Source organism: Etheostoma spectabile, chromosome 7 (assembly GCF_008692095.1).
Source record: "Etheostoma spectabile isolate EspeVRDwgs_2016 chromosome 7, UIUC_Espe_1.0, whole genome shotgun sequence".
NCBI lineage: Eukaryota > Metazoa > Chordata > Actinopteri > Perciformes > Percidae > Etheostoma > Etheostoma spectabile.
The window spans coordinates 26,655,194-26,668,080 of record NC_045739.1 but is presented as its reverse complement, the minus strand read 5'-3'; the positions used below and the strand labels follow the sequence as shown (position 1 = coordinate 26,668,080).

The 12,887-nt window shown below is 42.7% G+C and overlaps 1 protein-coding gene across 5 annotated transcripts in view; it reads left to right on the top strand.

Annotated features, from left to right (window-relative positions):
* The first annotated feature begins 443 nt into the window (after positions 1-443).
* Positions 444-12,887, top strand: part of LOC116691964 (putative beta-lactamase-like 1) — a 16,602-nt gene continuing 4,158 nt past the window's right edge. The window contains exons 1-7 of one of the 5 annotated variants that reach the window (XR_004332595.1): positions 444-638; positions 817-957; positions 3,736-3,839; positions 3,935-4,092; positions 4,485-4,705; positions 6,860-6,965; positions 7,129-8,733. Coding sequence is in view for 1 of the 5 variants with exons in the window: in XM_032519899.1 (XP_032375790.1) it covers positions 852-957; positions 3,736-3,839; positions 3,935-4,092; positions 4,485-4,705; positions 6,860-6,965; positions 7,129-8,116 (1,683 nt within the window). In the remaining 4 variants the exon portion in view is untranslated. Of the gene's footprint in view, positions 639-815; positions 958-3,698; positions 3,840-3,934; positions 4,093-4,484; positions 4,706-6,859; positions 6,966-7,128; positions 9,190-12,887 lie in introns of those variants that run through there. The other 4 variants (XR_004332596.1, XM_032519899.1, XR_004332598.1 and 1 more) reach the window with 4 other exon arrangements.

The window sequence follows — 12,887 nt, the reverse complement described above, 5'->3', positions numbered from 1 at the left end:
GTCTTAACAACTGCTCAAAGCGCTTGTACCTGCCATACAAGGTGCCACCAGCTCATCAGATAAACATTCATACACATTCACACTCCGATGCGCAGCACCGGGGGCAACTCAGGGTTTAGTGTCTTGCCCAAGGACACTTCGACAATGACTGCAGGGGCGGGGATCGAACCACCAACCTTCCGATTGGCAGGCCGCTCTACCATTGATCCACAGCCGCCCGTACATGCTTTTCACATGACCTCATGATTTCCCCCGTCCTTCTCAGACGGAGATTAATTGCATCCAGCATTGGATGAGTGATGCGTGTGTGGAATGAACCCTTCAGGATGTGAGATGATTTGATTATTGAGATTGAGCGCTTAGCAGGTTTCCTCCCAAACGTGGCTCCCAGCAGATTATGATGTCATGGCAGAGTGGAAACAGAATCAGCCCTTTATCTGGGTGCTTGGGATCAGAGTCAGGATTAAGTGCATGTAGGTAACAGTCTGTAGCCAGTGACTGCTCAGAAGCAGTAGACGTGAGTCCATGCAGTCCCACTGGCTTCTCCCTTGTGGGAAATTAAACTGTGGATATTTGCAGAAGATGAAGAATGAGACAAAGATAATAAGAGATATCTGAGGCTTGCTGTCCTTCCTTTGGTAAGTTAAATGATCTGTCCTGCTGCTGCTGTTTGTGAAAGCATTTGAATGAAATGTCTTGTCTTTTGTCAGTGGAAAAAGAAGTCTTTCTCAAATGAAAAAACATGTCTTTGTTTGTATTTTGTTCTTTGATGCATTTTTACTAACATTAACTTTACATTACATTAACAATTTCTAGACTGCGTCTGCTGCCCATAGCAACCAGTAGCCAAGATGAAGGTGAAATGGACCATGCTGGGCATGGTCGTCTTCTTTCTGCTCTCCTTGGTCATGACTTTCTGCTTCATATGGCAGTATAGGATGCCAAAGCTGAAGATAGGTGAGGTTTATCAAGCTAATAAAGATTTACATCCTCAGAACAGACACACACACAGAGAATTTTCCAACCTGGGACTACTTTAGGACCTGGCCTTCAGCCTCGTTGGTGTAATTGCTTAATAGCGGGAGCTGCAGCAAGATTACACAGAGCTGCAAATAGCAGGATTAGCATTGCCATTAAAGCAGACTCTAGAGACTGGAAGAGGGACACAGGTGGAACGCAGCAGTGCTAAGGCTTTCAGTCAGGGGCTTCACTTATGTGTATTAATGAACCACACAACGTGATTGGTTTACGGCTAGTGCTTACGGCTGGATTATGGTTTTAGCATCTTCATTTTACAGATATTTTCCTGTATAAGTAATAATGTATTAAAGGTCCCATGACATGGTGCTATTTGGATTATTTTTTGTGGCTTTTTCCCTTTATTAAAGTGACAGTGGATAGACATGAAAGGGGGGGATGACATACAGCAAAGGGCCGCAGGTTGGATTCAAACCCAGGCCGCAGCAGAACTCATCTTGCATGGGGAGAACGCTCTTAATGGGTGAGCTAGAGGCCGCCTCTCTTTGGATGCTTTTATATAGGCCTTAGTGGTCCCCTAATACAATATTTAAAGTCACTTTTATATTGGCCAAAGTGGTCCCCTAATATTGTATCTGTAGTCTTTTTATATAGGCCTTAATGGTCCCCTAATACTAAAGTTTCTTTTATATAGACTTAGTGGTTCCCGTTTACTGTATCTGAATTCTCTTTTATATAGACCTTAGTGGTCCCCTAATACTGTATCTGAAGTCTCTTTTATATAGACCTTAGTGTTCCCCTAATACTGTATCTGAAGTCTCTTTTAAATACCTCAGTGGTCCCCTAATACTGTATCTGAAGTCTCTTTTATATACCCCTTAGTGTTCCCCTAATACTGTATCTGAAGTCTCTTTTAAATAGACCTTAGTGGTCCCCTAATACTGTCCCTTTCCCAAAATTCTGCCTTGGTACAGAATTACTGCCACTAGTGCCAGTCACACAATGAGCTTTCATTAGTTTGTGCCATTTCTGAGTCTGTAGCGTTTGAGGAGAAGAGGGGGGGAGGGGGGCAAGGTGTAGGCTAGGGGTGTGGCCTTAACCAACTGCTACTTTGCTCGTGTGAAAGCCATGATGTCTCTGTCATGGGTGGGCCAACTTCTTTGGGCGGGCAAAGAAAAGGGAGGTAACCTTGCTCCTTATGACCTCATAAGGAGCAAGATTCAAGATCAGCCCATCTGAGCTTTCAATTTCTCAAAGGCAGAGCAGGATACCCAGGGCTTGGGTTAACACCTATCACCCTTTCTAGCCATTGGGGGACCATAGGCAGGCTGAGGGAAACGCATAGTAATGTTTATAATCTCATAAAGTGAGATTTTTATGCCATGGGACCTTTAAATCCCAGTAAGAGGTCCAGCAGACTGGACAACTGTTCTTCTGACTCTAAGAATCATGCTTGTCATTTACTTTTCCTTAAAAGGAGCAGTACAAATATCTCTATCCAACAAATAATCCTTTGCAAAATGTCTAAGTTGTGAGCTTAAACAAAATGTATTGAACTTCCATTATCTTGAGGTTGAGGCAGAAGTTACAGAGACAAATCTATCAGAGCCTGGACAATCTGCACAGAGAGAGACACACTACCAATGCTTTTTTTTCTTGCATAATTCCAGAGAACCATCCCTTTGACATTTATAATAAAATAAATGTGCAAGAACTGTAGACCAATACAACAACATGCTTAAATGAACTGACTAAGTATAAGACATTATACGACTTACAAGGACTCACACACACAATCTCAACTGATTATCCTCCGGACAGCTAGTCTCTTTTTCTTTTCTCTCACTTTCTTCTCCGTGTGGCGGTGTGAGATGCATGTCCGTTCTATTCTCCGACATGCAGACCTCTTGTACAAAACTAAAATAACGAGCCAATTTTTTTTTTTAAATGTAAGTAGAAAGTACCAATATAGTGTTAAAGTGTAAGGAGTAAAAGTAATAAGTCGCCACAAAATAAATTGTAAAGTAAAAATATCAGAAAAATCTACTAAGTACAGGAACAAAGTATTTGTAATTTGTTACTTCCCATCTCTGCCACTCACATAAGGTAGAAATGAGCAGAGCATATCCAGGGGAATGTAATTGATTCATGACGAGAGGAGAACCAAACAAGAGTGCTGTAATGCTAGTGTTACCAGCTATCTTTTGGCTTCAGCGAGCAAACCTATAATCTTCTGATGTGGCCCAATTCCAAACATCTAGATACCTCGAATATGTATTACTATCAGACAAATTTGGTGGTTATCCTTATTGAAGTGGCCAGCCATTGAGTAACTGGTTACACATAAATTTACTAGCAAGATTATCAAAATTTAGGTTAACAAGATTCAATCCTACGGTTTAATGCACAAGGTTTTTTGCAATCACACACGATACAACATAAACAATAGACAGCATTGGAGTTATTGGAAGGTATGGTTTGTCACTTTTGACTGAGCTAGTTCCCAACTGCTTCCTGTCTTTGTGCTAAGCTTGGCTAAACAGTCCTGCAACAGGCTATCTCTGACTTTAGGATTGACAACAAACAGCTTTTTTTTAAATGGACAATATATTTGTGCATGTTTAATTAGCCCTACAACATCAAGTCCAAAATGTTATCCAGTCCCACCTGGGACTTGCCAGAACACTCTTACTATACATCTCTGCTTAAATCCACAACAGTGACAGCTAGATAAGTGCTTTCAACATGTTTCTACAGAAGTGGGTGTAAAAGAATCGAGAGCAGAGGAGATGTGCCCTCTGTTTCCTCAGCCTGTGCCCCTCAAACATCCCATCACATCGCTGAGGGTGGCCTTAGAAAAGGTGAATCTCTTTCAACTTCCTTTTCTTATTCAAACGTATAATGTGGACATTCTTGATATAGTTGTAATTAGTCTCACTGAAGTCTCTCCTAACAGATAGATATACTCTTGAGGTCGAGCATTCACAGCACCAAGCTGCAAGCCATGTCAGCCATTGTGGTTTTAAATGACTCGATTCTGTGGAATGGAAACTTTGGCAAGAAAAACACAAGCGACCCCTCCTCATCTGCACCAAACGAGTACACAGTGTACAGGTGAGATTTACAGTCAACAGGTGTGGAAGAGAGGAAAATATGACTAGATACAACTAGAAGGTGCTTTGCATTAAGGCCAAACACATAGTTATTAATATCAGTCATAAAAGCTGTGCAGCCGCTCCATTATTATAGCACCTTGATCTGAACAATAATCATTAGCATATAATGTAACCTGCTGTCTAATTCTTCTGCTGAACTGCTTTCTGATCTAAGGCTTACAGCAGGATTAGACCTTTAGACCTTCATTGTATGATCAATAGGACTAAACCCCTCAATAAATGAAGTGCTTGAATCTGATCTGTGCAGATGGGCAGTAGTGGGAATGCCATGTATTATTAAACCAGGACACATACTTAATTGTTTGGCATATTTAATCACTGTGATGGCAGAATTGCGAGCCTGTCTAAGATCTTCCCCACACTGATGTTGTACAAGCTGTGGGAGGACGGCCTGGTGGACTCTCTGGACGACCCGCTGGAGAAGTACACAGACAACTTCACCATTAAGGACCCCCTGTGGAAAAGTAGGGGACCCGCATCTTCATCAGTAAGGACTTACAGCCACCGCTATCCTGGACTAACCCTGCGCAGGATGGCCAGCCAGCTCTCTGGTAAACACATTTGGTTTTAGGTTTTTTAATGATATAGCTAGCACCCATTTTTGATTTATGAACATTAAAGTGTAAATGAATTTAATTGAATTGAATTGAATTGAATTGAAATTGAATTGAATTAAAGGAACAAACATCAAAGACTTCTCAAGCAACAGCTCTGATTGGTTCAATGATTACAATAGGTCGGGTGTTCCCCCAGTGGAGAACCAATCGTTGACCAATAAGTGGGGGGGTTATCAGAATGGCAATGTTGTTTACAATATAGTTACCTAGCAACCTTACTGCATTCATGAAAAATAGCAATAGAAAAATTGTCACAATTATGCAACAATATGAAAAAACAAAAAACCCAGAATATCAATCTCAACACTACAAAATGAAACAATCACATAGTTTGAGGCACCACATTTCCATCACTACTTCCTAGCAAACCAGTTACAGTACATGTTAAATGAATCAATATACACAAGCACAACTACCTGTGGCTGGAACTAGAACAAAACCAGTGTACATCCCAATTGCTGAGCTCCCCTTCTTTAATCAAGAAATTCAACTCTGACAGCCGGGTAGAAAACGAACCAAATCACAAAATCATCACTAGTACTAAACACCTTCACCACCCATTTGTGAACAACCATTTCATGTCAATTAACACATTCACACATGATGATCACGAGGAGACTACGCAACTCAGCGCCAGGCGACTGAACGAGACCAAATGTAACCGCTTGAGTCTGATGTAATCAAACACAGCGCGCACCTGGCTACTGCATGAGGCTAATTCTTTTGCAAGTTTGAGATATCAAACAATCCCAAAAGCCTTTATGTCTTGTGAGTCTAGTGTTGGTCAGTATGAGTGAATAGTATGTGTGTGCGCCCCACCCCCACGAGCACACGAACCGGTGACCAAATTTATTAATGCGGTAGGCCAACCAACAACCGCCCAGTTGAAATCCACATCCCGTAAAAATTCAGGAATCCATCGCTAATTTCTCTAGTTGTCGCTTAGAAAGTAGTCCTCCAAAACAAAATAAATCTTGCCATATTAATCACTGGACAAATTTAATCTCATAATACATTTCAATGAAAAAACACAATGCACACAGAGGGAAGCAAATATCAGCATTTGAAGACACAAAACCTGATTACATGCATCTGGTCAAATGCAATTTCATTACAGCGTGATCCAAAAATCCCCCCACAACAGAGCAGTCTGTATTACGTGATTAATATTAAGGACATGTCTCTACCACCCACTGGGCAACTTAGCTAACCTGGGCTCACATTGCCGGAGAGAGGAGCTATATTTACAACTAGCTGTGTCCAAACATAGAGCTAATCAGCTCAGAATGACAAGAAAGGATTAGCAGCGGTGGAGGCCCTGCTGGGGGTGCAAATCTATCTGGCTCACTTATTACAATTCATCCTGAGCAAAACATGGATGTATTTACTAAAATCCATGGTAATCCGTCCAATAGGTGTTACATTTCATTCTGAAACAAATCGCATTGAGTGGTAACTAAGATTAGAAAAGCACTAAATAAAGGCAGTCCATTTTTACCATTGTGCTGACAAATGTCAGAGTAATAAAATGATCAGGATACATCTTGCATGTGTGGCCCCTAAAAGTCTCCTTTTTAGCGTTTTAGTCTTAACCAAAGAGATCAAATGATCGCCATCCCAGCCCTGAAAACTTCTAGGAGATTTACATATAACCCGTTTCTTATAATACAAGAAAGTATTTTACCTATGTAACCATACAACATGCCGGTGATCTATTTACTGCATTAAAGTACTGACAGAACAACATCTCTTGCACAGTGCATACACAGTGGGACTCTCCAGGATGTATCCATATAGTTCTGCAATATAAACCTGGTTATTAGCATCAGCTCTTCATCACTGCGCTTATTGAACGCTCAAAAGTCTTTCTGCTTGTTTCATTGCATGCACTGTTCTAATACCACTTAAAATACCTAATGGTCATGTTAAGTAGTGGGGTGGAATCTTACACAGATACAGTATCTGTGACATATTTTCATGTATGGCTACTTACAGAAATCCCTTCATTACAGCAGCCAATAAATTCATGAATCCATGGACTAATTGGTCCACAGATTCACTCACTATGGGTTTCCAATATTTTCACAGGGTTACCCAGAAGATTACGGTCAACTAATCTCCTTTGGAGTGGAGACACAGAGGCAGCCCTTAATTTGTTGCAAGATGATGTCCTTGTGGCAGATCCAGGCACCAAGTAAGACTCTGTTTCCTTCCTGTTTTGCTCTATTTTTGACTGTGGTAACTTTGGACCTTCTGTGCATTTCTATGATCTGAAAGATTGATTTATTAGTATTTATGGTATTTTGTATCCAGAGGTAACTTAAACATCCGTAACATTACAGTTTCTTTTCCCTTAGATGCCACTACAGCAATGTTGCTTTTTCCTTATTGGCCAACATCTTGGGCCAGAAGGTGACTGGCTCAGACTTTGAGAGCTGGGTGTCAGACAATATTCTGGAGCGGCTCAACATGAAGGACACTGGTTTTAACCTAACTCCGGCCATTCAGAGGCAGATGGCCGTGGGTGTGTACAGCAATGGCCAGCCAGCTCCCCTCTACAACCTCGGCTGGTACCGACCTGCAGGCCAGATGTATTCCACAACAGCGGATATGGCCAAGCTGATGATTACTCTTCTGGGTGCAAATCGCGGGACCCTGCTCCGCCAAGACACCCTAAACACCATGCTGACTCCGGTCTTCCGATGCCACAGTGGCTACTTCGCCAACTCCACCGGCACACCATGGGAGATCAATGAGCAGTTTGACTATGAAGTGGTGAGGAAAGACGGCGACCTGGACGGATATGCGGCCACCCTCTCCCTGGTGCCACGGCTTAAACTGGGACTGGTGATCTTGATAGCTGGGGTTCGGCCTACAAACCAGGACCTTGTGAGCCAGGCCTACAGCTATCTCATCCCTGCAGTGGCAAGGGCTTTCAGGGAAGCTCGACAAACTCTAAGACCACCACCAAACCCAGCTCCATATGTGGGCTTTTTCACTTACAGGAATATGACTTTCTATGAGATCAAGGTGGACTCAGACGGGGTGCTGGTTATGCAGCAATTCGGACCACAGGTGGACACAACTGTGCCGTCCAAGTACCGAACTCTTCGGCTGGATTACCTGCAGGACAGGGTGTTCAGGGTGGTGTTTGAGAGCCCGTACCCTTGCAAGCTTAAAGTTAACAGTGCCTCTGTCTCCCTGGAGGCACAGGACAGACAGCTCTTCAACTTTTACCTGTTCAACAACAAAGGTATGTCGCCAGGGTTTGATTCCCCAGGACTCAACACTTACAAGGTAACCAGGATAGCTGGTAGACCGCACTTTATAAAGACGGGAATCTAACTCAGAACTTGTTTGGCACTGTAACTGGAGGTTGTGTCAAGGACAAATGCAGCGGGAAACACATGGCAGTTTTTCAACTATTATTCAATCAACTGGTCAGTGGTCATATAATACTCTCTTGCCTGAGTTCAATGTGATTCATCTGAAAGGTCCCATGGCACTAAAATTTCACATTGAGGATTTTTAATATTAACATGCGTTCCCCCAGCCTGCCTAGGTCCCCCAGTGGCTAGAAATGGAGATAGGTGTAAACCGAGCCCTGGGTATCCTGCTCTGCCTTTGACAAAATGAAAGCTCAGATGAGCCGATCCCCTTTCTCTCTTTTGCCCGCCCAGAGAATTTGGCCCACCCATGAGAGAGAGACATCATGGCTTTCAAATGAGCAAAGTTGGTCAAGACCACAACCCCAGCCCCCATCTTGCCCCCTCCTTCTTTTCCTCAAAATCTACAGACTCAGAAATGGCACGTCCTAAGGAAAGCTCGTTGTGGGACTGGCTCTAGTGGCTGTAATTCTGCACCAAGGCGGAATTTTGGGAAAGAGACTTCAGATACAATATTAGGGGACCACTAAGGTCTATATAAAAGAGACTTCAGATACAGTATTAGGGACCACTAAGGTCTATATAAAAAAGACTTCAGACACAGTATTAGGGGACCACTAAGGTCTATATAAAAGTATCCAAAGAGCACCATATCATGGGACCTTGAACTTACTACTGAACATACTATTTGATTCAGTACCACTGCTTAAAACACCTATTATCTTTGTCCAAATCTCCAAAGGAATCTCTGGACTACCACGAGCAAAGAAAAACTGATGACAGTGCAGTAAAAATGTTTCCTCAGATGTGTTTGGTGTAATACTGGATGGTGTGGCAGTATTTCAGCCTTTAAGTGCCTACAGTGTGACCTAGGAGGAGGAACAAACGACTGATTAAAATGTCAAGTGCTCAAGTTTTCCGAGATTTAAATCCACCAGGGAAGCGTACCAGCATGCTATGAGCAGAAAATAGTTATGAGATCATGTGCTAAATGTTGTGAACATTTTCTGTAATAAAATGAATTCAAAGAAAGCACTTATCTTTTAGAGTTGTATTTCTCGTATGCAGCGACATCTTCAGCCTTGAATGTATTTTGAAAATTTGACTGACAGATATGAAACCGGACCAACGTGCCTGATCGGCCCTTCACACTGGCCGCTTATTTCTCTGCGTCTGTCAAATTGGTACCTCCCCGCTTTGCTGTCTTTCGTCGGTCTGTCCTTCTCACCCACTCAACACGGGTAGGAGAGACTACAAGAACGCCGCTGCGATACCGACTCATTGAAGATACAGCAGATCTATGGGCGATAAGCAAAGCTTGTGCTGTTGCCACAGCAACTGCAAGCAACAGTGGTTAGACTGTGTTGAAAGCGCAGGTTTTAAGGCTGAAGCAAAGAAGCGCTTTACCAGTAGCCCTAGGCTACCTTCAAGTTAAGTTGGTGTGAGAAGTGGTTCAACTTGGACATTGCAACTAAGGCTCTATTAACCTTAAAAATTGCAGTGCTTAGTCTACATGTTTTGTGTTACTGAAGGTTGGTGAATGGCGGACTTAAAATGCAGAGAAGAAACTGAGGATAGTTATGATGATTTAATGAAAAACTCAAAAATGCACAAAAACCAAAGGAGTCCAGGAAACAAGCAGGCAAAAACGGGTCACAAAAAACAAAAAGTCCAACTAAAAACAGAAAACACAGGAAACTAACAAAACAGCTATCCACACAGGAGACAAACATACACAGTAACACTACAATGATCTGACAACAGACAAGAGGAACTCCAAGACTAAATACAGAGGGTAATGAAGTAACAAGAGGCAGGTGACACAAGGGCTGGAAACAGGTAAATGACTTTAGACAATCACTAAGGCAGGAAGTACAACTCAAGAAGATGGCACAGAAAACAAGACTATCAAAATAAAACAGGAAACAGAACATACACAAGACAAGACCAAAAATAACAATCACAAGACAAGACAGAAAACCAGACTAGGAAATTAAGACAGGAAAACAGACTACCACAATAAGACAACACACCAATCCATAACATTTTGGGGATGAATCTAATGTGTTTCTGGTTTTTTAATGCTACAAGTTGTAAAGGGGAATCTAACTCCAGATCAGACACAGCCATCACAATCCGACATTGTATAGTAAAGGTTATAAAGTACGTAAAATGGGAGAATAGACACTAGCAATAAAAATTAAAAAAAGGTTTAGCCAGGTGAAATTTCCCCTCATCTGTAAAAACAGTTAATCTTTTTTGAGGTTGCTGTTGTAATACTCATTCTGACCACAAGAGGAAAAAGTGCACCACTACCACGTGTTCTAAATAGGACCGAAAGCATTGATGTGATCTGCCAGGTGAGTGTTATTTCTCTTTCAGGGCTCGACAGTAACGGTTGTCTGGTTGGCAACCAGACTGAGTCATTTGGCAACCGCTTCATGGCCTCTGGTTGCCCTGCTTTCCCCCCACACACGCTCTCACTCCCATCTTGCTCTGTCCGGTGCCTTTGTTGTTGTTATTGACATCTAACACGCGCTTGGTCGGGACTATTGCCGTCCCTTTTGACGCTGTTAGGTTCAGGAAAAGGTCCTGGGTGGGTTTACGGTTCCCTGACACGCAGCATTAACAGGACGGTAAAGGACAAACGCGGCACAAAAACCCCACTCTCCTGGGTGAAAGTCCTGTGTTTGACCCATCCACCCCTCGTCCAACCTCCATACGCAAAATTTCCCCTTACGTACTACTCGCTAAACCCCGCCTAGATGCTGCTCTCCCTGGTACGTTCTACACACACGACGGAGGGTGCCTTTTTTGTTGCATAAGACGCAGGGAGCCACTGCCCACACATCTGTGTTTTAAGCCTTCAAAGTGAGAACGGGTGGTTTGCCGTGAAAAGATACAAAATCCGTTGCTAATATGGCACCGGTGGCATTATCTACCGGACAAAATAGCAACGCAGATTTCCTCATTACGGTGCCACCTAAATGTCTGCGCTGCTCTCTGATGCTCCAAAACGCCACGTTAGAGGAAACAGAACCATCACTACATGTCACACTAGTAAACTGTTACACTTGGCAGCAGGTAACGTCAGCTAGTGACTGGATTAAAATGCTGACAGCTAAACGGTGTAAAAATATGCCTATATTTCACTGTAGAGAATTCCAACACTGAACAGTCAGCCGCTAAAGCTATGAGCTAAAAGACACAAACTAGCACTATGGTTCACTGCTATAATATGATACAGGCGGGACAAAATGTTGCGTTTACTTAAAACAGGTAAACCTCATAGTTATTGCAAAATAGCATTTTCTCATCTGTTTTTGTCATTTAACCGCAATTTACTGGTAAAAGAAGTAATTATTGTTAAGTTATAACATTTTTAATCATTTAAATTGCCCCACCCCCTTTTTTTGTGCTGATCCGAAATGTATCCAAGCCATGACTCAAAACCATTACCCGAACTGTGAGGTTTGTGATTCGTTGCAGCCCTATTTAAGAGGGATGAGAAAATGTATTGCCAACCATATTCATTGTTTCATTATTAAGTAACAAAAAAATAAAATTGCTCCTATAAACTTTTCCATGTTTTAAACTTTAGACAGTTTAAATCATGGCAACCATATTGTCAATTTTGGCAATCAAAAGCTGATGCCTGGTTGCCAAGCCGGCAACCACTTTAAAAGGTTAGCGTTGAGCCCTGTTCATGCATTTTTAAGGAACATATTGTGTGTTACTACCTATCTATCTATAACACCTTTTTATGTAAAGTGATGTTATCTCATACATTCCATGACAACAGCATTCTAGGGGCTCTGAGGCTGTAACTGGGCTCAGTCAACCCGTTCTCACTCGGAAGGCGTAAAATACGGACGTTTGGAAAATGGCTGTCAGCGTCTGATGCACCAAAAAAGGTACCCTTTGGCATGTGGGTAGAACGTAGTGGGGAGAGCACTAGACGGTCGGGGGGGTGGATGGGTCAAACACAGGATGTTCACCCAGGTGAGCGTGTCAGGGAAGCCGCTTTCTTCTTTAACAGACCTGTTATTCCCGCAAGTCACAGAACCGTAACCCCACCCACAAGCTTTCCCTAAACCCAACAGCGTCAAAAGGGATGCCTATAGTCCTGACCAAGCAAATGATATATTACGCTAAAGGAGACAACCAAGCACATCGACAAAGACAAAGACACCTGACCAAGCGTCCATATTTTTTAAGGTGGGAGTGAGAATGTGTTAAACATACAGACATCTGACCAAATGAATAAAACTGGAAAGCCATAAGACTTCATTACAGCCCATAAATAGTCTCTGGAGATATAAATCAAAGGCTTTTTTTTGGTCCAGCACTGCAGTTGTTGGGTGTACAAGGGATGGACAGGAGGGAGAGTACAGAGCGCTGGTGGAGGACTTTGTGGAGTGGTCTGGCAAGAATCACCTGAAGCTGAACGTGGATAAGACCCGAGAGATGGTGATTGACTTCAGGAGGAAAGGAACGGCTCCGCAGCACCTGTGCATCCTGGGAAGAGATGTGGACATGGTGGAGGAGTACAGATACCTGGGTATCAACTTTGACAGCAGGCTGAACTGAAAGATCAACAGCACTGCTGTTTACAAGAAGGGAATGAGCAGACTCTATTTCCTGAGGACGCTGAGATCCTTCAACGTGTGCAGCAGAATGTTGGAGATGTTCTACCAGTCGGTTGTGGTCAGCGCTCTGTTCTCCTCCGC